Genomic DNA, 23,169 nt, shown 5'->3' with positions numbered 1-23,169 from the left:
AAACCGACCATAGGCGAAAGGCAAGCCCAAGGGGCATTGGCACCCAGAAAAACCTGGCCGACTGAACCAGTTCAAATAGCCCAACCAAAAGGACCCAGCCCAAGTTTCCTGGAACTGAGGAACCCCAGACCAGCTCTAGAACCCAACAGTCCGGAACAACCTGCAACGGGATCCACAAAGGAAACGCTGTGAGAACCTCAGCCACCGGAAGAACTAGAGCGAGGAGAAGTCCGAGCCCCCAAACAAACAAGAACCTGGAACAAAAATCCCCTGTCCGATATAAAAACCAGACCCCCGGGAGATAACCATACATACAATGTCCAAAGTAAAATGAACTAAACAACTAGAAAAACTAATTGTATAAGGAATACAATAGGATTCACAGTAGAGATTACCACAGATTTAATATCATATAGACTCCAAATAGAGGATTCAGATAAGGATTATATCAAATATTTAAAATGTTCCATATCATTCATACCTTAATATCTTTATTAATATACCTAGGAACCAACATTCACACAAAAGTAGCGAAGAAAAAGTTAAAAACACTTAAACCCAGTCTTAAATAATTAATATGCTGACAGATCATATAGTTAACAAGTGCCTGCTGGCCAATATCTAAAGTAAGCTAAGCCCTTACAATCCGAGGGCTGATTAACTTTTAACTTATATTCTAAGCAGGCACCAAAAGAGCAATTATTTGAAAACAATGTCAGTTAGACAAGGGTAAGCAAGTTAAAAACGGCAGACAGGAGAGACAGAGCTACTCCTGCTGGACCCCTGACGAGCGTTTCACAGAACGCTTCCTCAGAGGAAGCGTTCTGTGAAACGCGCGTTTCTTTTTCTTTTAGTCACAGTCAGGAATGCGGAAATTTAAGAACAGAAAAGTAAACATGTCCAGTCCAACAAAACGCGCGCCCAACCATAAGGTTGCGTCACTTCCAAAGGCCTTTATGTTCTAAGCCAAGAGCCCAGTTAACACTACACATAAGCAGATTGAATCACATAACAAACATGATTAAAAAAAACCCTGTTCAATAATCCCCCTCGGGAGATATTAACCCTCGAGTCCAAGATACCAAAGGGGCACCACTGAGGCCCTATATATACCTAAGTCCCGCAAGATAGTTCCTTACGGAAAACAAATAAGTTACAGTACATACTGATGAAGTAAAATGAAACAATCTTACCGGAATCTACGCCGTGGAACAGTAACACAGAACTTCAAGTGTGACAAATAGTAGCAGCGCCTCCGCCATGGACTTGAAGAGAAGAAAGCAGGCAGTGAAGCGAAGTTCGACAACGCTGATTGCTTGTGGAGCTGTTAATATGAGTCGGGATGGTTTTGCAGAAAGACTCTCCCTGCATCTCCGGACTCTTTCATCCAGGCCCTCACTGAGAGACTGATAGGATTACTTAAAGCTCCCGTCCCATGTTGAAGAGTACTACCCTCTATAAGAGACAAAACAAACTTCTGACACTTCTCTGCCAACTTCCTGGGACGAAAGGCAAAGAATGACTGGGGGATGAGGGAAGTGGGAGGAGTATTTAAGCCTCTGGCTGGTGTGTCTTTGCCTTCTTCTGGTGGCCAGGTTCTTATTTCCCAAAAGTAATGAATGTAGCTGTTGACTCTCTCCATTTAGGAAGAAAATAAAGATTATACATTATTATAGTCCGAAGCTGGTATAACAAGTAATTGGAAACAAGTTAGGGGGAAACTAATTTTGCAAAACACTGCCCATTTAATTTCATCTAGAGGCAGGCAAGACCTCACAAACATACAAAGACAGAAAATCATGAAACAAGAGAAACCTCAAACTTATCATTTAAGGTTTCCATGGAAATCCCAACAGAAGTATGGGCAACCACCGTTATAGCCTGCACAACAGCTCATAAAAGTAAAGTTGTTTTTTAGTTTAATATAATTTACATGGGTAAAAAAATATTGCCTCTTAAAATAAATCTGTAGATAAAAAAAAAGATATCTTGGCACAGCTCTGGCTCAGCCTACTTGACTCCAAATAGGTAGAAACAGAATCCACTCAAGGAGAAAGGAGATGGTCTATGTAGGGATACAGATTATCCCCTCTTTACATTTCTGGAAGGCAATTCTCCTTGCTCCATTAGTCAAAAGAAAAGTATCTCCCAGTATTGATATAACTCTACAAGAGTGTGACAGAAAACAGCATATAATATAGCTCATATGGTAACATGTCTACATTAAGGGATGCTACAAAAATGGAAACAAGGGTGAGGTTTTGTTAGCATTATCAAAAATAAATGTAAAAAAGTCAGTGGGTGCTGATAATATTCATCCAAGGATTTTAAAAGAACTTCAATCAGTGCTAACTGCCCCATTAACCGATCTGTTTAATCAGTCACTATTAATAGGAGCTGTTCCAGATGACTGGAGAATAGTGAATGTAGTTCCTCTTCATAAAAAGGGAATCTGGTAACTACAGACCAGTTAGTTTAACTTCAGTAGTAGGGAAATTAATGGAAAGTCTCTTAAAAGAAAAATGATGACTTACATAAAGACAAACAATTTAGAGGACCAACATCAACATGGTTTTACTTCAGGGAGATTGTCAGACTAATCTAATTGACTTCTTAGATTATGTAACAAAAGTATTAGACCAGGGTGGAGCAGTTGATGTAGCATATCTAGATTTCAGCAAAGCATTTAACATCACAAATTCACAAACTGTATCTTATTGGTCTAGACTAAAAATTTGTGAACTGGGTAGAATGTTGGCTTGAAAACAAAGTGTCTTAGCAAATGGAGTACATTCAGCAGAGGGGGCTGTTACTAGTGGTGTTCCTCAGGGGTCGGTTCTGGGGACTGTTTTGTTTAACATATTTATCAGAGATATCAGCAAAGGGCTACAGGGGAAAGTATATCTGTTTGCAGATGATACAAAAATTTGTAATAGAGTAGATGTTCCAGCTGGGGTAGACAAAATAAGTGATATACAACAATTGGAGGATTGGACAAATGACTTGGATCTTATGTTTAACACAGGGAAGAAAAATCCAAACGTTAATTACAGACTCACACTTTACTGACTGTTACAAATGAGGAACAAGACTAAGGAATTATTATTTCAGATGATTTAAAATTTAGTAAACAATGTAGTAATGCAGCGAGTAAGGCCAGCAGAATGCTTGGATGTATTGATAGAGGTATTTTCAGCAGACATAGTAAGGTTCTTATGTCACTTTACAGATCATTAGTTAGGCCTCATCTTGAGTATTGTGTTCAGTTCTGAAGGCCATATCTTCAGGATATAAACAAAATTGAATATGTGCAAAGGAGGGCTACCAAAATGGTACATGGTCTAAAAAATAAAACATACCAGGAGAGGCTCAATTACCTAAATATGGATAGCTTAGAGGTGATATGATAGCAACTTTTAAGTATATTAAAGGGCTTAGTAAAATTGAGGCTGTGAGTATTTTACATAAAAAAGAAAATTCAAGAACAAGGGGTCATGATCTTAAGCTGAAGGGTAGTAGATTCAGCAGTAATTTGAGGAAGCACTACTTTACAGAAAGGGTGATTGGTTCATGGAATAAACTTCCACAAGAGGTAGTAATGACAAACACTGTGAGGGACTTTAAGAATGCCTGGGACAAGCATAAGGTTATCCTACCAATCAGATAAGTTTATACATTTAGGAAATAGCGGGAAGACTTGCTGGGACTATGTCTCTTATCTGCCGTCAATATCTATGTTTCTAACACACTTGTATAGTATTACACTAAAAGGCATATATTTAATTCTTACATATCTCAATGCAAAAGTAGAAAGTAGAACTTTAACAAGGATATGATGGGAAGTGATACCGTGGAAGGGCAGAAGACAAGATTTCAGTTACATTCTAAATGTATCACCTTTTCAAGGATCTAAATAAAAAGAAAATTCAACAGTACCTTTGTTTTCTAATATAAATGAGGATATAATACGGTCCCAATCTTCATTTTTTGTGTCCAGTAAAACCAGTACCAAATCAAATCGACTTAGAAGAGGGCTAGCAAGAGCCACATTCACAGCAATCGATTCATTTGGGTCATACTGGCCTTTGGGATTGGTTGCTGCCAAGATTGTAGTTCTTGTGTTTAATTTGCACACAAGTCTGAGATGAGAAAGAGAGGAAAAAACAGAAACAAAAATAGATTTGTCAGCTTGCTGTAGGTTATATTGGCATGGTACATATCAACTGGTTTTGTAAAAGGAAGATACAAAAAAATGAATTCTTACCTGATAAATTAATTTCTTTCATGATGGTGGCAGTCCACGAGCAATCAGGTGTGGGAATATTCCCGTCCTGACCACTAGGAGGAGGAAAAACACACTCGCCAGAGCTTAAATCTCTCCAATTTACCATGATCCTCAGTCTTACATATAGTCAAGAAGATGAGGGAAAAGAAACCAGGACAAAGAAGTGCAAAAGCATGTACTGCTGCCACCTGAACAAAAAGAAAGGGCGGTCTTGTGGTCTTTAAACATCATGAAAGAAATTAATTTATCAGGTAAGCATAAATTTTGTTTTCTATTATCGGATGGTGAGAGTCCATGAGTCATGACGTGTTAGAATATTTAGATAATTAGAAGTCTCATTACAGAAAGCCCAAGAAGTAGCAACTGCTCTAGTGCACTGGTCCAGGTTTTCTTGATTACCTTGGATGAGAGCAGGTAAAATAACCATGTTTACTAATCAGCTGATTGTTTCACCTGTGCTCCAGTTCAGATATCCTCAAAATGTGGACCGTTAGGGAAAACTGAGGACAGTTTTGAAAACCAGTGATCTAGTGGAATAAGCAGTAATGCGCTCAGGGAGTTTTCCCGATGACCAAATAAGCCTCACTCATCATCAAGGAGGCAAAAGAATATGACTGAGGTTCATGGGAAGTGGGTGGGATTTTAAGGTATGGTGTGTTGGAGTGTTTATATTGCCTATTCCTAGTGGTCAGGAGGGGAATATTCCCACATGTGATGACTCGTGGACTCACGCCATCCGATGAAAGAAAATTAGCATTCTACCCAATTGCTTGGATAATTTTAGTCCCCAAACAAATTTGCTTTACAATGTTAGTATAGCTGAAAAGGCTTTACCCAGCCTTGGCCACGCTGATGGTTTGCTGCTCCATTGCTTCATGAATGCTGGTCCTGTCATGTTCCTTTATACTATTAAATTCATCAATACAGCAGAGACCTCCATCCGCCAGCACAAGAGCTCCAGCCTCCAAATTCCACTCCCCAGAGTCTTTGACAGCAGTCACAGTTAACCCTATAAACAGACACATTGTCTAGAATTATTCCAAGAAAATCAAACACTGGTGGAAACTTTAGAGGGATGTAAAAAATGTCATGGTTCAGATAAATTATGCAATTTTTATAGACTTTTACGTTTATTTTTGTAATCAAATTTGGTTTATTGAAAAGCATACCTATGTAGACTCAGGAGCATAGATACACTACTTGGATCTTGATAGTGATTAGTGGCTACTCACTTATGCCTCTTGTCATTGGCTCAGGACATATGTGTTCAGCTAGGTCCAAGAAGTGCATTTATACTCTTGAGCTGACCCAAACTACTTGTTTAATACCTCTGCAGGGGTAAGACAAACACTTATTTGCAATAAACTGTGCAATGATACAATTTACTAACACATTAGAGCATTTTTGCTTTACACTTGTATTCCCCTTTATGAATGGCAGTGAATTGCACATTTGAAAGTAGTATAAGCCAGCATCAGCCCTGCACACCACCATTGCAAAAGGTCTGTAGAAAAACACACATGCACAAAATATATGCAAAGTATATACCAGCAATTAAGGAATCAGAAAGAAAACCCTAAGAGGGATGTAACATTTTCCCTTCTCCATAAGGGATACTTTGGGGCTAGTATTACAGCGAGTATTTGCACCTGGATACACTAGGACAAGCATTAGCTCCTGGATGTCCCTAAGAAGAAAGCCCCTCCACATAAAATAAAGCACATACAAATAATGGCATTGGTAAAAGTGAAATGTACCTATATATATGAGTTGCTGAGAAGAGTATAGAATTGATAGAATTGATAGAATGAGAGGAGCATGCAGGTAAATGATGCTAGGAAATACAAACAAAAAATCAGAATTCCCCTAACATCAACAGTTTTTATTTTTATTTTTTAAGAAAATAACTACAGAAAACACACAGTAAGTGAGGAAATTAGGATTCGGATGTGGAAGAAGGTGGCCGCTCGTGGCATTCGGCTCTTTTCAAAGCCAGATTTCTACTTGTGAATTTCGACACACTAAGATCTGTGCAAATCCAGATATTAGTGTTACACTTTCACAGGAATACAATTGGCTCCGAAAGAGTCGAATGCCACTCGTGACGCCTTCTTCCCCATCCAGATCCTTACGAATGATCCGAATGTACACGCCTAAGAAACACTGGAAGACGCCGGAGAGCTTTCTTTCCAATCCATTAGGAGAAACAGTTCTAGTTCACTTTTTTTTAAAAAAGCACACGGGGGAACACAGAAAATGTGTGATCTGCAGCTTCTCTATATTTTGAAGTTAAAGGGACAGTAAACAGATTGAGATTGTAAGATAAAAAAGTTAATAGTGCATAGTAAAAAAAACTTTACAATATATATTTTGTATTTATTTTGCCCCTTTTTCTTGTAATTCAAGTCCATTAATTGTGGATTTTCCAGTCCCAAAAACTGAAAAAGCACATGGCAAGCTTCACAAGCCTAACCATGGATTTTGTCAATACAATTGCAGGGGCAAGTCCTGTGTTTTGCAGACAAGTCTGCAGTGGCTCATCCAAATAAAGAAAAATGGTCAGTGAAGTTTGATCAATTAAAAACAACTGCAGAAAACAAGGTTTTAATATGGTCTAATAACATTTACTCTTCTGGTACATTAAACTAGTGAAAGAGTGCAGAATAATGTTGTAATGACCCATTAAGGCATTACTAGGGTCGACTTCCTTATGCCTTTTTGGTTAAAATAGAATATGATATTTTTCAATTCCCAAGCAACAAATCATAATGTGAGTGACTCTTCATGTATGATCACAAAAATGTACACAGAGTAAAAGAAAGTATGGCAGTCAATTAAAAAACAGCATTTGTTTGTGTAACCCTATGGAGATGGAATACATTTTTGACAATCTCAAAATGAAGAATTCTATTTTAAAAAGACATGTTGTTAAGATACACAGTTGGATGTTGGATGTATTGCACGATGAGTCACACAGTGGTGAACACACCAAAATGACATTTAACAAATGCCAGGAGTGATAACAGGAGATGAATGCTTCTCTCGGGAGACTGTGCAACCAACAAGGATTAGGAAACAAAAGGTAAGACAGAAGCTAAATGAGAAAATGAGCACGTTAGGTTCAGTTTAATCCAACCATGCACCTGATCCCATTCTGCTGCTATTTTATACAAAACTCAGCAGTAGCACAATATTTGGCTGGAAAAGGGTTTACTAAAATAGACTAATGCTCATTAATGAGGGTACTTAAACCCAAAAATGTTCTTTGTGATTCAGACAGAGCTAACCATTTTAAAAAAGTTTCCAATTTACTTTTATTATCAAATTTGCTTCTTTCCCATGATATTCTGGGTTGAAGAGATACCTAGGTAGGCATCTGGAGAACTGCATGGCAGGAAATAGTGCAAAACTGCTGCTATATAGCTCCAGAAATGGGATACCAAGAGAAAAATTGATAATAGAAATAAATTAGAAAGTTATTTAAAATGACATGCACTACCTGAATCAGGAAAGAAAACTTGGGTTTCATATCCCTTTAATGAGAAATATTTGAGAGTACAAACAAATAACTGATTCCTCTCTCAAATGCTTCGCTGTGAAACTACTGAGGTGTCATGGAAATGAAACTTACAAAGAGTAATAAAGATATGGTACTGGTAGAAAATATTTTTGCTTTAGAATTCTTCCTAAAGTAGACTAGTTTAAAGTATATTAAAGGGACAGTAAAGCCAAAACTACACTTTCATGATTCAGAAAGAGTATGCAACTTTAAGAAAAATGTAAATTTATTTCTGTTATCAAATTGCCTTGGTATCCTTTGTTGAAAAGCATACTCAGGTAGGCTCAGGAGCAACACTGCACCACAGGGAGCTACATGGTTATTGGTGAAAACAAATATATGCCTCTTGTCATTGGCTCACCAGATGTGATCACATATTTCCCAGTAGTGCATTGCTGCCCTGGAGCTGACACAAAATAATATGCAAACACTAAGATCATTGTCTTTTTACACTTATGTCAATTTAAAGGGGCATTTAACTGCTACAGTAACATGGTTATTACCGGCATACTATTGTTTTTCCTCCTGTACCTTCAGCTCTCTTTAAAGGTGTTCTCTTATTATACCCCATTACAGAAGCCAGTTGTAAAGCTCTGCATCTCTATACTGGGCACCGCCATCTTGTTAAACACATATTGCTGCATCCTGTGACAGACAGATCAGTGATGTTGCTGGGTTTTTGACAGCTGCATCTTGCACAATAGAAAGCAGAATAATAATATTTTTTCAGGGTTTTTTTTTACAAATATAAGAAATTCTGTTCTGTCATAGGGTACAAGAATACTTAAATTACAAGATGGCAGCACCCAGTGTGAACTTCACTAACCAGCACTTATGAAGGGTTAAATTAAGAGAATAGCTTTCAAGAGCTGCAGTTACAGAAGGGAAAACAATAGTACAGTGAATATTAACCATACTACTGTAGATTTACCTAGCAGTTTAATGTCCCTTTAAATCTTTAGTGTTAATGACTTGTGAATGGATATTATGTCAAGTCAAGAGCAATTACCTTTTTACCATATGAAGAAATGCTTAAACAGAAACAGTGGGTGGATAAATAGTAGCAAGTGACACAATTAACACGTTTTTAAATAAATACTAAGATTAATGCTAAATGGGCTCTCCATTCAGTAAAATAACACATTGTTAGGTTTTTATTTCATAACAATCATAGATCTCAGCTCTATAAAATGTACTTATTATGTTGCAGAACAAACAAGTACTACTCTTCTACTTTCCTAAGAAGATGAGCTCTACTTTAATTCAAATTAAACGTTCATGTTCAACTTTCCAATTTACCTCTATTATCAAATTTGCTTTGTTCTTTTGGAATCTTTATTTGAAAAAGCAGGAATGTAAAGCTTAGGAGCCGGTCCATTTTTTATTCAGCACCTGGGTAGCACTTGCTGATTGGTGGCTAAATGTAGTTACCAATCAGCAAGCACTACCCTGGGACCTGGGTGCTGAACTAAAAATGGGTCAGCTCCTAAGCTTAGAGTCCTACTTTTTCAAATAAAGATAGCAAGAAAATGAAGAAAATTTGATAATAGGAGTAAATTAGAAAGTGGTTTAAAATTACATGCTCTATCCGAATCATGAAAGAAATAATTTGGGTTTAGTACCCCTTTAACTTTACTATCCCTTTAAGGTTCGAAAATAGCCCCCCCCCCTTATAAATTGTCTAATTTGATATACCGTATAAATATGTAAACAAAACCAAAAGCAGTTTTACAAGAAAGCTTGTTGTGTAATGTTGTGTCCTTTTTAAAAATAAAAGGCAATTCAAGGCTACACATTTAATACATGAAATGCAATCTGCTAAATGTAAATTAAGAATGCAAATTTTCCTTTGATTTTTAATTGCGTATACGTATAGAAAAACTATGTGAACTATTCCCTAACTCTCCTTTTAGAAAGGTTACCATGTGCAATTATAGGACCACACCGAGTTTAACTAAAAGGTTTAGGGAAATAAATACTCATGCACTTTCATTAATATATTTTTTCATTATATTTCCCTAAAATGATAGTATATTTTGAATCTGCTAGGCCTGCTTCTGGCTGCTGCTGATAATAATAAAATATATAATGTATGTGTAGGTTTGTTATAGTAGTGCGTAAATGTAATCAGCATCTGAAAACTCAGGTTAGCTCAGGATTGGGAAATAGCTTAGCAGTGAAAGGGTTAACTTGCAATAAATCCAAGACGTCTACATTTTTAATGCATAATAGTAATGTGGTTGTTTTATACTATTTTAAACAAACATATAGATTTAATTGAAGAGTCATTAGTTAAGACAAACTATCTTTTGCTTGGACGCACAAACTAGCTGATGTTTGCTGACATGACACAGTAAGCCTTTTGGGTGTCACACTGCACAAGTGTCAGATCTTCCCCGGGTGTCCCTCTTGAGCTATCAGCCAGCAGGTGGAGCAGCTGCTAAACAATTCCAGCTCTTGTAGGCTTGAAGAGTCTGTCTTTCTCCACTATGTAGTTTTTTGCATTAGGGGAGGGCCTGGGAGCAGCCAATCCTGACACAAGCTGTTATAGCAACAGAGCAGAATGTGCTGAAGTGAAGTCAGAAAGGAAAGCGGAGGAAAGGAATTAATAATAAAAAAATAAATAATAATAAATAAAGCAGAGTCGAGTTGCTCACATTGGAATTAATCAATGGAATAAATAAAAGAAAAAATCCACAGTGGAGGAAAAGTTTCTCAGGACTGCTGTGAGGGCTGGAGAGAGCACTGACACAAGATAGCTCTGCATAGATAAGCACTGCTGGATCTTGTCTGCTCAACAGACACCATCCCATTGTTTGTGCGTTTCTAAAATATGGCAAAGGTTCAGGTGAATAATGTAGTGGTGCTGGATAACCCTTCTCCCTTCTACAATCCTTTCCAGTTTGAAATCACCTTTGAGTGCATAGAGGACCTGTCTGAAGGTGAGTTGAAAGCTGGGCAGTGGGCTTACGCTGCAGCCAAGTGTGGAAGAGGTTAAACTCCTATTCCCACAGGCCTAAAGGAGAGCAGGGGCAGGAGGGGGAAGGACGGGGACAGAATGCAGGATCAGCACTCTGATGGCAAAGAAACAAGCCAGGCAGACTTGCCCAGGGCAGCATGTGTGGCAGTGTGAGCTGCTGTGTTGTGAGAGCAGGAAAAGTAAGTTTGTGTGATGTGAGGGGAAGAGGTGGCAGCAGCCATGTTAACACTGTGGGTAGAGAGTGAGGTGGGGTAAACCAGAGGCACGGCTGCACATGGAGCAGACAATACAGAGCAGCAGGGGTCAGTGCGCACCCCTTGTACTGTCAAATAAATGCTAAATAGCTCTGTGTGGGGGGAAGTTACACACATAGCATTAAAACAGGAAGTGAACTAACAGAGGCTGTCTAACGCTGATGACAGGATGAAAAAAAAATGAATGCAGTTTGACTTATAGCAAGCTAATGTGCCACTGAATACTGCACTCTATAAAGTACTCATATACACATCTATATAGAAATATTGTTTAAATATAAAACTCATGTATATATTTTTTCCTTTTCTGTATTCTAAAATAAAATGTGTGATTGACACCTGCTGGCAACAAAATAAATGCTCCTTAGGGGATAACATAAATGAGGTGGGAGATACCTCTCTGCAGATGTGCGTAAACAACGGTCTATTTAACCCTGTCAGTGCTGCACAAACCAAAACGCAACATGTGCATTTGTAGCAGAGTTTGCTTTCTGTTCCTACAAGTGAATAGTCTCTAGCATAACTCACATGATTGTTCACTGATGTACATTTTTTAGCCATATTAGAAAATGAATAAAGGAAATAAATCAGATATAGCATACATTTACTGGGGTGTGCTCATTTTAGCAGATCTCAAAGCAATATAATGAAACTAGAAGGGATTGGGAAAACTATAGTAGCAACATGTATACTTTTGTAGCAGTCAAAACGATTAAAATGCAGTCAGATGTCCAATATGCACAGGACAGCCCCAGACACCACACCTTCAGCCACTCCTTAGCAAATCCCTAAACAAAAACACTTGAAACTACAGAAAAAAAGGAGAAAGCTTAGGGCTTTAAGGCTCAGATCATGTTTTTATCACTTCAATTATACAAACTATTATATGTGCATGTACACTGACGCAAAGCCACAATCCTCCCTGAAATATAGTGGCAAGAATGTAGTAAAAAAATAATAATATATATATATATATATATATATATATATACACACACACACATACAAACATATTCACATACATACACACACACACACACATATATATATATATATATATATATATATATATATATATATATATATATATATATATATATATATATACAGGGAGTGCAGAATTATTAGGCAAATGAGTATTTTGACCACACCATCCACCATCCTCTTTATGCATGTTGTCTTACTCCAAGCTGTATAGGCTCGAAAGCCTACTACCAATTAAGCATATTAGGTGATGTGCATCTCTGTAATGAGAAGGGGTGTGGTCTAATGACATCAACACCCTATATCAGGTGTGCATAATTATTAGGCAACTTCCTTTCCTTTGGCAAAATGGGTCAAAAGAAGGACTTGACAGGCTCAGAAAAGTCAAAAACAGTGAGATATCTTGCAGAGGGATGCAGCACTCTTAAAATTGCAAAGCTTCTGAAGCGTGATCATCGAACAATCAAGGCTTTCATTCAAAATAGTCAACAGGGTCGCAAGAAGCGTGTGGAAAAACCAAGGCGCAAAATAACTGCCCATGAACTGAGAAAAGTCAAGCGTGCAGCTGCCAAGATGCCACTTGCCACCAGTTTGGCCATATTTCAGAGCTGCAACATCACTGGAGTGCCCAAAAGCACAAGGTGTGCAATACTCAGAGACATGGCCAAGGTAAGAAAGGCTGAAAGACGACCACCACTGAACAAGACACACAAGCTGAAACGTCAAGACTGGGCCAAGAAATATCTCAAGACTGATTTTTCTAAGGTTTTATGGACTGATGAAATGAGAGTGAGTTTTGATGGGCCAGATGGATGGGCCCTTGGCTGGATTGGTAAAGGGCAGAGAGCTCCAGTCCGACTCAGACGCCAGCAAGGTGGAGGTGGAGTACTGGTTTGGGCTGGTATCATCAAAGATGAGCTTGTGGGGCCTTTTTGGGTTGAGGATGGAGTCAAGCTCAACTCCCAGTCCTACTGCCAGTTTCTGGAAGACACCTTCTTCAAGCAGTGGTACAGGAAGAAGTCTGCATCCTTCAAGAAAAACATGATTTTCATGCAGGACAATGCTCCATCACACGCGTCCAAGTACTCCACAGCGTGGCTGGCAAGAAAGGGTATAAAAGAAGAAAATCTAATGACATGGCCTCCTTGTTCACCTGATCTGAACCCCATTGAGAACCTGTGGTCCATCATCAAATGTGAGATTTACAAGGAGGGAAAACAGTACACCTCTCTGAACAGTGTCTGGGAGGCTGTGGTTGCTGCTGCACGCAATGTTGATGGTGAACAGATCAAAACACTGACAGAATCCATGGATGGCAGGCTTTTGAGTGTCCTTGCAAAGAAAGGTGGCTATATTGGTCACTGATTTGTTTTTGTATTGTTTTTGAATGTCAGAAATGTATATTTGTGAATGTTGAGATGTTATATTGGTTTCACTGGTAAAAATAAATAATTGAAATGGGTATATATTTGTTTTTTGTTAAGTTGCCTAATAATTATGCACAGTAATAGTCACCTGCACACACAGATATCCCCCTAAAATAGCTATAACTAAAAACAAACTAAAAACTACTTCCAAAACTATTCAGCTTTGATATTAATGAGTTTTTTGGGTTCATTGAGAACATGGTTGTTGTTCAATAATAAAATTAATCCTCAAAAATACAACTTGCCTAATAATTCTGCACTCCCTGTATGTATATATATATATATATATATATATATATATATATATATATATATATATATATATATATATATATATATATTCATGCTTACCTGATTAATTATTTTCTTTCGTGGCAGTGAGAGTCCACAAATTCCATTCATAGCCTACTTCACCTGGCCACAGACACCCCCAAACAGAGCATTGAAATATCCCTCCCACTTCCCCTACCTTTTCAGTAATTGAAGCCGAGCATAAAAAAAAGTAGAGAGATAAAAAGGGATACAGAGGTGCCATAAGACTGCCGCCACTACAGTAATCAGGGCAGGTTTTTGTACTCTCACTGCCAAGAAAAAAATTATTTATAAAGTAAGCAAAAATTATATTTTCTTTCTAATGGCAGTGAGAGTCCACAGATTCCATTCATAACATATATGAAACCAATGCCCAAGCGTTGGAGTCCCCAAAAATATTAGGGAGGGAAAGGTACGGAAGGTAGTCCTCAAATACTAGGCACCAACACTTGAAGAACTTTTCTCCCAACCAAAAAGATGCCTCTGCATACCAAAAAGTATCAGCCTTACAGATCTGTTCAACTAAAGCCTCATTCTTGAAGCCCAGGAAGTAGACACCTCACAGGTAGAATGTGACCCACTTCTATATAAACCATGCGAATCAAACTTCTGAAGGATAGAGTAACAGCTGTGGCCTTCTGACCTTTGCGCTTACCAGAAATCAGGATAAACAAGGAAGATAATGGACAAAATTCCTTGGTAGCATGAAGATAAAACTTTAGAGTTCTAACAACAACCAGATTGTTCAACAATTTCTCCTTGGAGGAAGAAGGATTGGGACAAAGAGATGGGACAACAATTTCTTAATTAATATTGTGAGTTTAAACAACCTTAAACAACCCCGTCTTTGTCCGAAGTACAGCCTTATCCGAATGGTATACCAGATAAGGTGGGTCACACTGAAGGGCAGACAATTCTAAAACTCTACGAGCCGAGAAAATAGCTAACAGAAATAAAACTTTCCAAGTTAGTAACTTAAAGGGACACTCAATCAAAATTAAACAAGCCAACCTCTTATGTAACAATACAGGATGAGCAGAAATCTGTTTTTTTTTTTCTTTAGAGAACTTGCCGACAGGCCCTTCTCTAAACCATCCTGTAGAAACTGAAAGATACATGGAGTCTTCACCTTGTGCCATGGGAACCCACGTTCTGCACCCCAAGACAGATAGGTCCTCCACACCTTATGGTAAATATGTCTGGTAAAGGGCTTTCTTGTCTCAACCAGAGTATCGATCACCGCCTCAGAGAATCCTCTCTGGGACAAAATTATGCATTCAATCTCCACGCAGCCAGCCATAAAGAATCTAGATTTTGACAGAAGAATGGACCCTGCGCCAGAAGGTCCAGCCTCTGAAGCAGCCACCATGGAGGAGCAAACGATATTCTCAAGAGGTCTGCATACCAGGTCCTGCGTGGCCACGCAGGAGCTAACAGAATCGCTGCAATTCCCTCCTGGATGATTCAAGCTATTACTCGAGGGAACAGAACAATTGGAGGAAAAAGGTACACTAGATTGAAATGCCAAGGAACTGTTGTCGGTGATCTTGCAAAAAAACTCCTGGTTTAGAGACCATTCCTTGGAGTGCAGAGTCTGGCTGCACATAAAATCTGCTTCACAGTTCTCCACACCTGTAATGCGGAGGGCTGATATTTGGCATTTGTATGTCTCTGCTCATTTAAGGATACAAGATGTTTCCAGCATCAACAGAGAGCTGCAAGTTCCACCCTGATGATAGATATAGGTCACTGGAGTTACGCTGTCAGAAAATCGAATAAAATGGACGTAACGTAACTGGAGCCACAACTGAAAAACTATGAAAATCGTCCACACAGTTCCAGAACATTGAATGGAATAATCGCTTCCCCTGATCGCCAGATTCCCTGAGCTCTCAGAGAATCCCACACAGCACCCCATCCTGTCAAACTCGCATCTTTTTTTAAGATCTCCCAGGATGAGCGCAGGAAGCACATGCCCGGGAGAATGGGTTCCTGAGACAGCCACCAGGAAAAATACTTGTCTCCGGATACAGATAGATTACCTGAGACAGGTCTAAATAATTCCCATTCCTTTGCTGGAGCGTACATAACTGTAGAGGTCTCAGATGAAAGTGAGCAAAAGAAATATCTTCCAAAGTTGCAAGCATAAGACCTACCACCTCCTTTATCCCGGCCTCCCTGAAATTCTTGATAAAAAAAATGCCCCTTAGAGGGCGAGATCGGAAATCTATTTGTAACCCAAAGAAACAATGTCCAGAACCCAAGGATCCTGAATTGACTGCACCCAAACTTCTCGAAACAGAGTTATTCTGCCCCCTACATGACCTGAGCCTAGGTTGGGGGCTAAACCTTCATGCAGACTTGTTGTCTGGAGTCATTTCATGTGCTGTTTGTTCTTGTTCTACACCGGGTTAGATTTCCAGGTATTCCTGGGCGTTTCAGACTTGGATGTTGAGGTACTTCTAGGAGTCTTTTTCGGACAAAAGGAGCAAAAACATCCCATAGGACGTCCCTTAGTTCTAGATCTCTTATCCTAAAGGTAGAAAGGCACCCTTTTCCACCAGTGACAGTAGAAATGAGTCTGGGACCCAAATAAGGATTTTCCCTTAAAGGCCAAAGAGAATAACCTAGATTTAAAAACCATGTCTGCAGACAAGGACTTTAGTCAGAGAGCTCTCCTAGCACAGCAGGACCAGAGTTATTGGCTTGGTTAAGAGCAGAAACCGCAACAATCATAGTCATACTATCTACAAGGATATGTAACCAAATAAATATATACATATATTAACGCCCAATATATATATATATATATAGATACTTTTGAAACTAGCAAAGCAAGTTTAAAAATATATCATTACAAATCTAGTGCACTAATAAATAAAACAAGTGGTGACATTATACTTAAGGATTTATAATCGTTTATATATACAGGGAGTGCAGAATTATTAGGCAAATGAGTATTTTGACCACATCATCCTCTTTATGCATGTTGTCTTACTCCAAGCTGTATAGGCTTGAAAGCCTACTACCAATTAAGCATATTAGGTGATGTGCATCTCTGTAATGAGAAGGGGTGTGGTCTAATTACATCAACACCCTATATCAGGTGTGCATAATTATTAGGCAACTTCATTTCCTTTGGCAAAATGGGTCAAAAGAAGGACTTGACAGGCTCAGAAAAGTCAAAAATAGTGAGATATCTTGCAGAGGGATGCAGCACTCTTAAAATTGCAAAGCTTCTGAAGCGTGATCATCGAACAATCAAGCGTTTCATTCAAAATAGTCAACAGGGTCGCAAGAAGCGTGTGGAAAAACCAAGGTGCAAAATAACTGCCCATGAACTGAGAAAAGTCAAGCGTGCAGCTGCCAAGATGCCACTTGCCACCAGTTTGGCCATATTTCAGAGCTGCAACATCACTGGAGTGCCCAAAAGCACAAGGTGTGCAATACTCAGAGACATGGCCAAGGTAAGAAAGGCTGAAAGACGACCACCACTGAGCAAGACACACAAGCTGAAACGTCAAGACTGGGCCAAGAAATATCTCAAGACTGATTTTTCTAAGGTTTTATGGACTGATGAAATGAGAGTGAGTCTTGATGGGCCAGATGGATGGGCCCGTGGCTGGATTGGTAAAGGGCAGAGAGCTCCAGTCCGACTCAGACGCCAGCAAGGTGGAGGTGGAGTACTGGTTTGGGCTGGTATCATCAAAGATGAGCTTGTGGGGCCTTTTTGGGTTGAGGATGGAGTCAAGCTCAACTCCCAGTCCTACTGCCAGTTTCTGGAAGACACCTTCTTCAAGCAGTGGTACAGGAAGAAGTCTGCATCCTTCAAGAAAAACATGATTTTCATGCAGGTCAATGCTCCATCACACGCGTCCAAGTACTCCACAGCGTGGCTGGCAAGAAAGGGTATAAAAGAAGAAAATCTAATGACATGGCCTCCTTGTTCACCTGATCTGAACCCCATTGAAAACCTGTGGTCCATCATCAAATGTGAGATTTACAAGGAGGGAAAACAGTACACCTCTCTGAACAGTGTCTGGGAGGCTGTGGTTGCTGCTGCACGCAATGTTGATGGTGAACAAATCAAAACACTGACAGAATCCATGGATGGCAGGCTTTTGAGTGTCCTTGCAAAGAAAGGTGGCTATATTGGTCACTGATTTGTTTTTGTTTTGTTTTTGAATGTCAGAAATGTATATTTGTGAATGTTGAGATGTTATATTGGTTTCACTGGTAAAAATAAATAATTGAAATGGGTATATATTTGTTTTTTGTTAAGTTGCCTAATAATTATGCACAGTAATAGTCACCTGCACACACAGATATCCCCCTAAAATAGCTAAAACTAAAAACAAACTAAAAACTACTTCCAAAAATATTCAGCTTTGATATTAATGAGTTTTTTGGGTTCACTGAGAACATGGTTGTTGTTCAATAATAAAATTAATCCTCAAAAATACAACTTGCCTAATAATTCTGCACTCCCTGTATATATATATATATATATATATATATATATATATATATATATATAAATATTTGTTATCTTGAAAAACAATTATATGCAAAACATTATATATTGTATATATATATATATATATATATATATATATATATATATATATAATCCTTATCACCATAACAGTCACATTGACAACCAGCAAACAAAGTGTGAAAGTTAATATAGAAACTGACTTTATGTAACTCAGATTCCAACTAGGTTGTCAAATTACCCAGAACACTAGATTATTTCTGGGTGTATTCTTGTTTTATCCAAGATAGCAAATTCAAATGATATGAGTTAATAACACATAATAAGACAAAGTGTGAACACAAGTGTTACAAAACTGTGTTATTTTTCTCACAATCGTGTATTTTTATAACCAGTACATCTGAAAGCCATAACACCTTCAGTCCAGACTCTTATAGAGGTCTTAACTTTATTCCCTAATTATTAAGGGCAATTCATTGTATAGACATACTAGATTATTTCACGCATGAGTCCATATTGTGTGTGTTTTTAATTGTTTGTTCTTCTCCCCCCCCCCCCTTTTTAATTAATAAATAAATAAAAGTTATATTTTATGATCTTCCTTGCTCTCACCTCGATGATCACTAACTAATTATCTGTTGTGAACAACAAACAGTTTTTTTTCATTGCAATTATTTGCTACAGATATATACCTAAAGCTCAAGAGTGCTATATGTGTATTCTTTCTTGGTGAATTCTGAATTCACCACAAATTTGTTTCAAGTTTTCATAATACACAGCACCACAAACTCACTTTCTCTGTATCACAGAGTTTATAATTAACTCAACAAAGACAGGAGTTATGAAGAGCTTTTCATAAACATCTATATAACAAGTAGTGCCATTGGTTTCCTGCTAATTTGAACCAGAGTTATTGGCATTGAGACAAATGCTTTGAATAATGGCATCATAAATGAAGGAACTGGCTGTTTTTTGGGCCTGAATGCCGTTCTTGATATCCTCCAAAGGGTATTATATCGAAATCTGTTCATGTAATGAATGCATCACCCCAAAAGGTGGCAGCCCCAGCCACTGCAGCAATACCTACTGTTAGTTGGTAAAGCAAACCTCCCTGATGAAAGACCTTTCTCAGATATCCCTCTATCCATTGGGTCCTTGAAGGATGTGCTATCTTTCAGAGGGATAGTAGTGCGTATAGCCAGGGTGGAAATGGTGCTGTCTACCTTAGGGACAGCAATCCACACATCAAAATGGCTATCTGGACCAGGGAACATTATCTTAAAATTCTGTGAAGGGGAAAAAGGAACACCAGGTTCTGCCATTCCTTGGTTATAATGTCCGCCAGCGATGAAGGCACCGGGAACAATTCAGGGATTATTAACTTAGGTTTAAAGACAATATCCAATTTATGCACCTGCTTTTCCTCTGTGTTTTTTGATTCAGGTATGTCTAATGTGTTTAAAACTTCTTTAACCCCTTAAGGACTGGGCATTTCAGGCAAAAACTTCTCCAAAAGACCAAAGCATTTTTAGCATTTTTGCCATCACTACATTTAAACAGAAATAGAGCCTTTTTTTATATTTACCAATCAAAACTAAAAAAAAATTTTTGTAGACAACCCAAAGTATTGATCTAGACCCATTTTGGTATATTTCATACCACCATTTCACCGCCAAATGCCATCAAATTTAAAAAAAAAAACTTTTTCACAATTTTAGGTTTCTCACTGCAGTGTAGGGATCCCCCCTTACCCTCTAACCTCCCTTATCCCCCCATATAGCTCTCTAAGTCTCCCGCCTCTACCTATTTGCCGCCATCAGTTTGCTGCAGTTTTTAGTCTTTTTTTTTTTTTAAATAAATAAAAAAATGTCTGTAGTGTAGCTGCCCTCATTACCTTACCCCCCTCCCAGATCGATTTCCCACCCTCTACCCCACTTTTTATATCAGGAGTCCCCTCTCCCTGCTTCCCCTCCTCCTCCCTCCCCACTCAGTGCTCTTACGCTTTTTTCCCCCCTGGTGTAAACCTCTCTCTTCCTTTTACCTGCCACTAGCATAGCACTCAGGGCAGCAGATACAACTGATTGCAATTGTGCTAAAAAAACATGATTGTGTCTGAGCAATGGGTTTGCAGGGTAGTGGTACTGCATGTGAAGGGACAGGTACAGTCTGCTGCAGATGCAGTAATGGTAAATCTGGGCATACTATGGAAGGAAAGTCTGCAAATCACCCAGGGGCAGCATGAGCTAGGGGGTAACAGGGCCCCCCCTGAATAAGACTATAGAACAGACGCAAGGTATGAACTGCATGATTGAGCAGGGGGGCATCAACCATGACCATAAATAGTGTTGAGACAGTGATAACACTTTGAATGCATAAAGCAATACAAAGAGCAATGTATACTGTGAAAGCCACAGCTAAGTACCCAATTTAGCCCATAGACTAAGATAAAATACTCCATCTGAGATGTCTCACTACCTCAGTGATGCGTGGGTTCTTCCACGCTGCCGCTCAGACATGAGGCACAGTGTTGTGCAATTTGTGCTGATAATCTGCGAAAGTATGGAATGATGTCAAAACTGCCTGCAGCATGAGCGTGGAGCACGCCCACCACCACAGGCCCCAAGCTGCATAATGGTGCGCATCACAACAGGAGCACACCCTTTGCTTACCAGTGTGGCTGAATAAGCGTAACGCTTCCTTCCTAGGAGCCATTCTGAGGGAAAACAAGTAGCATGTATGGCTAGACATGCAACAGTCCCAGCAATCACACTGCAATGGCGTACACCGGGTCCAAATGGCAAGTCCAATCGGCGGACCGGGTGTCGCTTCTGTGGTGTCACACACACCCTGAGAAGTTAAAAACATGGCTGAACATTAACCTCTGTCTGAGATCTACTATATAAGCACAATTTGCCCCCAAATCTGTACCTGACAGTCACAAATCCTCTGTTGTGAGGAATTAAAATATGGGAACATGTACCATCCCCTTCTATGTACAGGGGGATCATAAGCCTGTTAAGCTATCCTCTACCCCCTACTCCTAGGCAACGAGCCATGAGAGGGAGAATAAATTGTACATAGGACTTACCCAGCTTCTTTTATCCTGAAGGGGTCTTGTAACAGAAAGGAAAATCAGTGTAACTAATACTGTTTGCCTAAAAGGAAGGATAGCATGAGAACACTGGCATGGCAACTTACCTGTGACATCCAGAAGCTAGCATACACCAAAACTCTTCCAAGAGAATTACATGGGAGGGTAGGGGAAGTGGGAGGGATATTTCAATGCTCTGTTTGGGGTGTATTTACCTGCTCCTGGTGGCCAAGTGAAGTATTTCCCATTGGCTATGAATAAAATTGGTGGACTCTCACTGCCTTTAGAAATACACACACACATATACACACATACACAGTCACACACAAACACATAGTCATGTGAAAAAGAAAGTACATCCTCTTTGAATTATATGGTTTACGACATACCAATCACTTGGTCTTTATCAGGTCTTAAAATTAGGTAAATACAACCTCAGAAGAACAACACATGACATATTACACCATGTCATGATTTAACAAAAATAAAGCCAAAATGGAGAAGCCATGTGTGAAAAAAGAAGTTCACCTTATGATTCAATAGCTTGTAGAACCACCTTAGCAGCAATAACTTGAAATCATTGTTTTCAATATGACTTTATCAGTCTCTCACATCATTGTGGAGAAATTTTTACAACGTTGCTTCAGTTCATTGAGGTTTGCAGGCAATTTAATCGGGTTGAGGTCTGGACTTTGACTTGGCCATTGCAACACCTTGATTCTTTTCTTTTTCAGCAATGTAGATTTGCTGGTGTGCTTAGGATCATTTCGGCCAAGCTTTAGCTGTCGGACAGATGGTCTCACATTTGACTCTAGAATAGTTTAGTATAAAGAGGAGTTCATGGTCGACTCAATGACTGCAAGGTGCCCAGGTCCTGTGGCTGCAAAACAAGCCCAAATCATCACCCCTCCTCCACCGTGCTTGACAGTTGGTATGAGGTGTATTTGCTGATATGATGTGTTTGGTTTTTGGCAAACGTGGTGCTGTTCATTATGGCCAATCATCTCCACTCTGGTCTTGTCTGTCTAAAGGACATTGTTCCAGAAGTCTTGTGCAGATGCAACTTTACAAACCTAAGCCATGCTGCCATGCTATTTTTAGAGAAGAGGCTTTCTTTTATAGAGGTGGTCACACTTGCTAATGATCAATTAATCGAGAGCATTTGATTAGCAGCATCAGGCTGCTACTTAGCCTCAATTAATATGGAAGCATTAAGGATGTACTGAGTTTTTCACACATGGCTTCTCCATTTTGGCTTTATTTTTGTTAATACATTGTAATATATGTCATGTGTTGTTGTTTATCTGAAGTTGTATTTACCTAATTTTAAGACCTGCTAAGGACCAGAGGATTGTTATTATGTCCTAATACGTAAAAAAAATATATGTGTATATATATATATATATGTATATATATATATATATGTGTGTGTGTGTGTGTGTCTGTATGTGTATGTTTTTATATATTTATATGTGTGTGTGCATATATATATATATATATATATATATATATATATATATATATATATATATATATATATATATATATATATAGAATAATAGTAGAGACGGAGGGCACTCACAGGACTTCATACATAAGATAACCTTTTATTGTAGTAGTAACATAAATACAGTGTTGACGTTTCGGCCTTTTCTTAGGCCTTCTTCAAGACAAATTTCATAGTCTAAAAGCATAAACAAAAAGAATATGATAAAAAACATTACCAAAATGCACTGTCCAAGTATACACCAAAGTGTGACCCTCCACCAGAAGAGACCATAA

The 23,169-nt window shown here is 38.7% G+C and overlaps 2 protein-coding genes across 2 annotated transcripts in view; one reads left to right on the top strand and one right to left on the bottom strand.

Annotated features, from left to right (window-relative positions):
- The window catches only part of MCM9 (minichromosome maintenance 9 homologous recombination repair factor), a 238,252-nt gene that overhangs the window by 125,020 nt on the left and 90,063 nt on the right, over positions 1-23,169 (bottom strand). The window contains exons 8-9 of the mRNA XM_053712159.1: positions 5,120-5,294; positions 3,937-4,139 (exon numbers count right to left, since the gene is read on the bottom strand). Coding sequence (XP_053568134.1) covers positions 3,937-4,139; positions 5,120-5,294 — 378 coding nt within the window. The remainder of the gene's footprint in view (positions 1-3,936; positions 4,140-5,119; positions 5,295-23,169) is intronic.
- The window catches only part of ASF1A (anti-silencing function 1A histone chaperone), a 64,603-nt gene continuing 51,799 nt past the window's right edge, over positions 10,366-23,169 (top strand). The window contains exon 1 of the mRNA XM_053710790.1: positions 10,366-10,786. Coding sequence (XP_053566765.1) covers positions 10,678-10,786 — 109 coding nt within the window. The 5' untranslated portion in view covers positions 10,366-10,677. The remainder of the gene's footprint in view (positions 10,787-23,169) is intronic.

The sequence above is a fragment of the Bombina bombina genome, chromosome 4 (assembly GCF_027579735.1).
Source record: "Bombina bombina isolate aBomBom1 chromosome 4, aBomBom1.pri, whole genome shotgun sequence".
NCBI lineage: Eukaryota > Metazoa > Chordata > Amphibia > Anura > Bombinatoridae > Bombina > Bombina bombina.
This window is presented reverse-complemented; position numbering and strand designations above follow the sequence as displayed.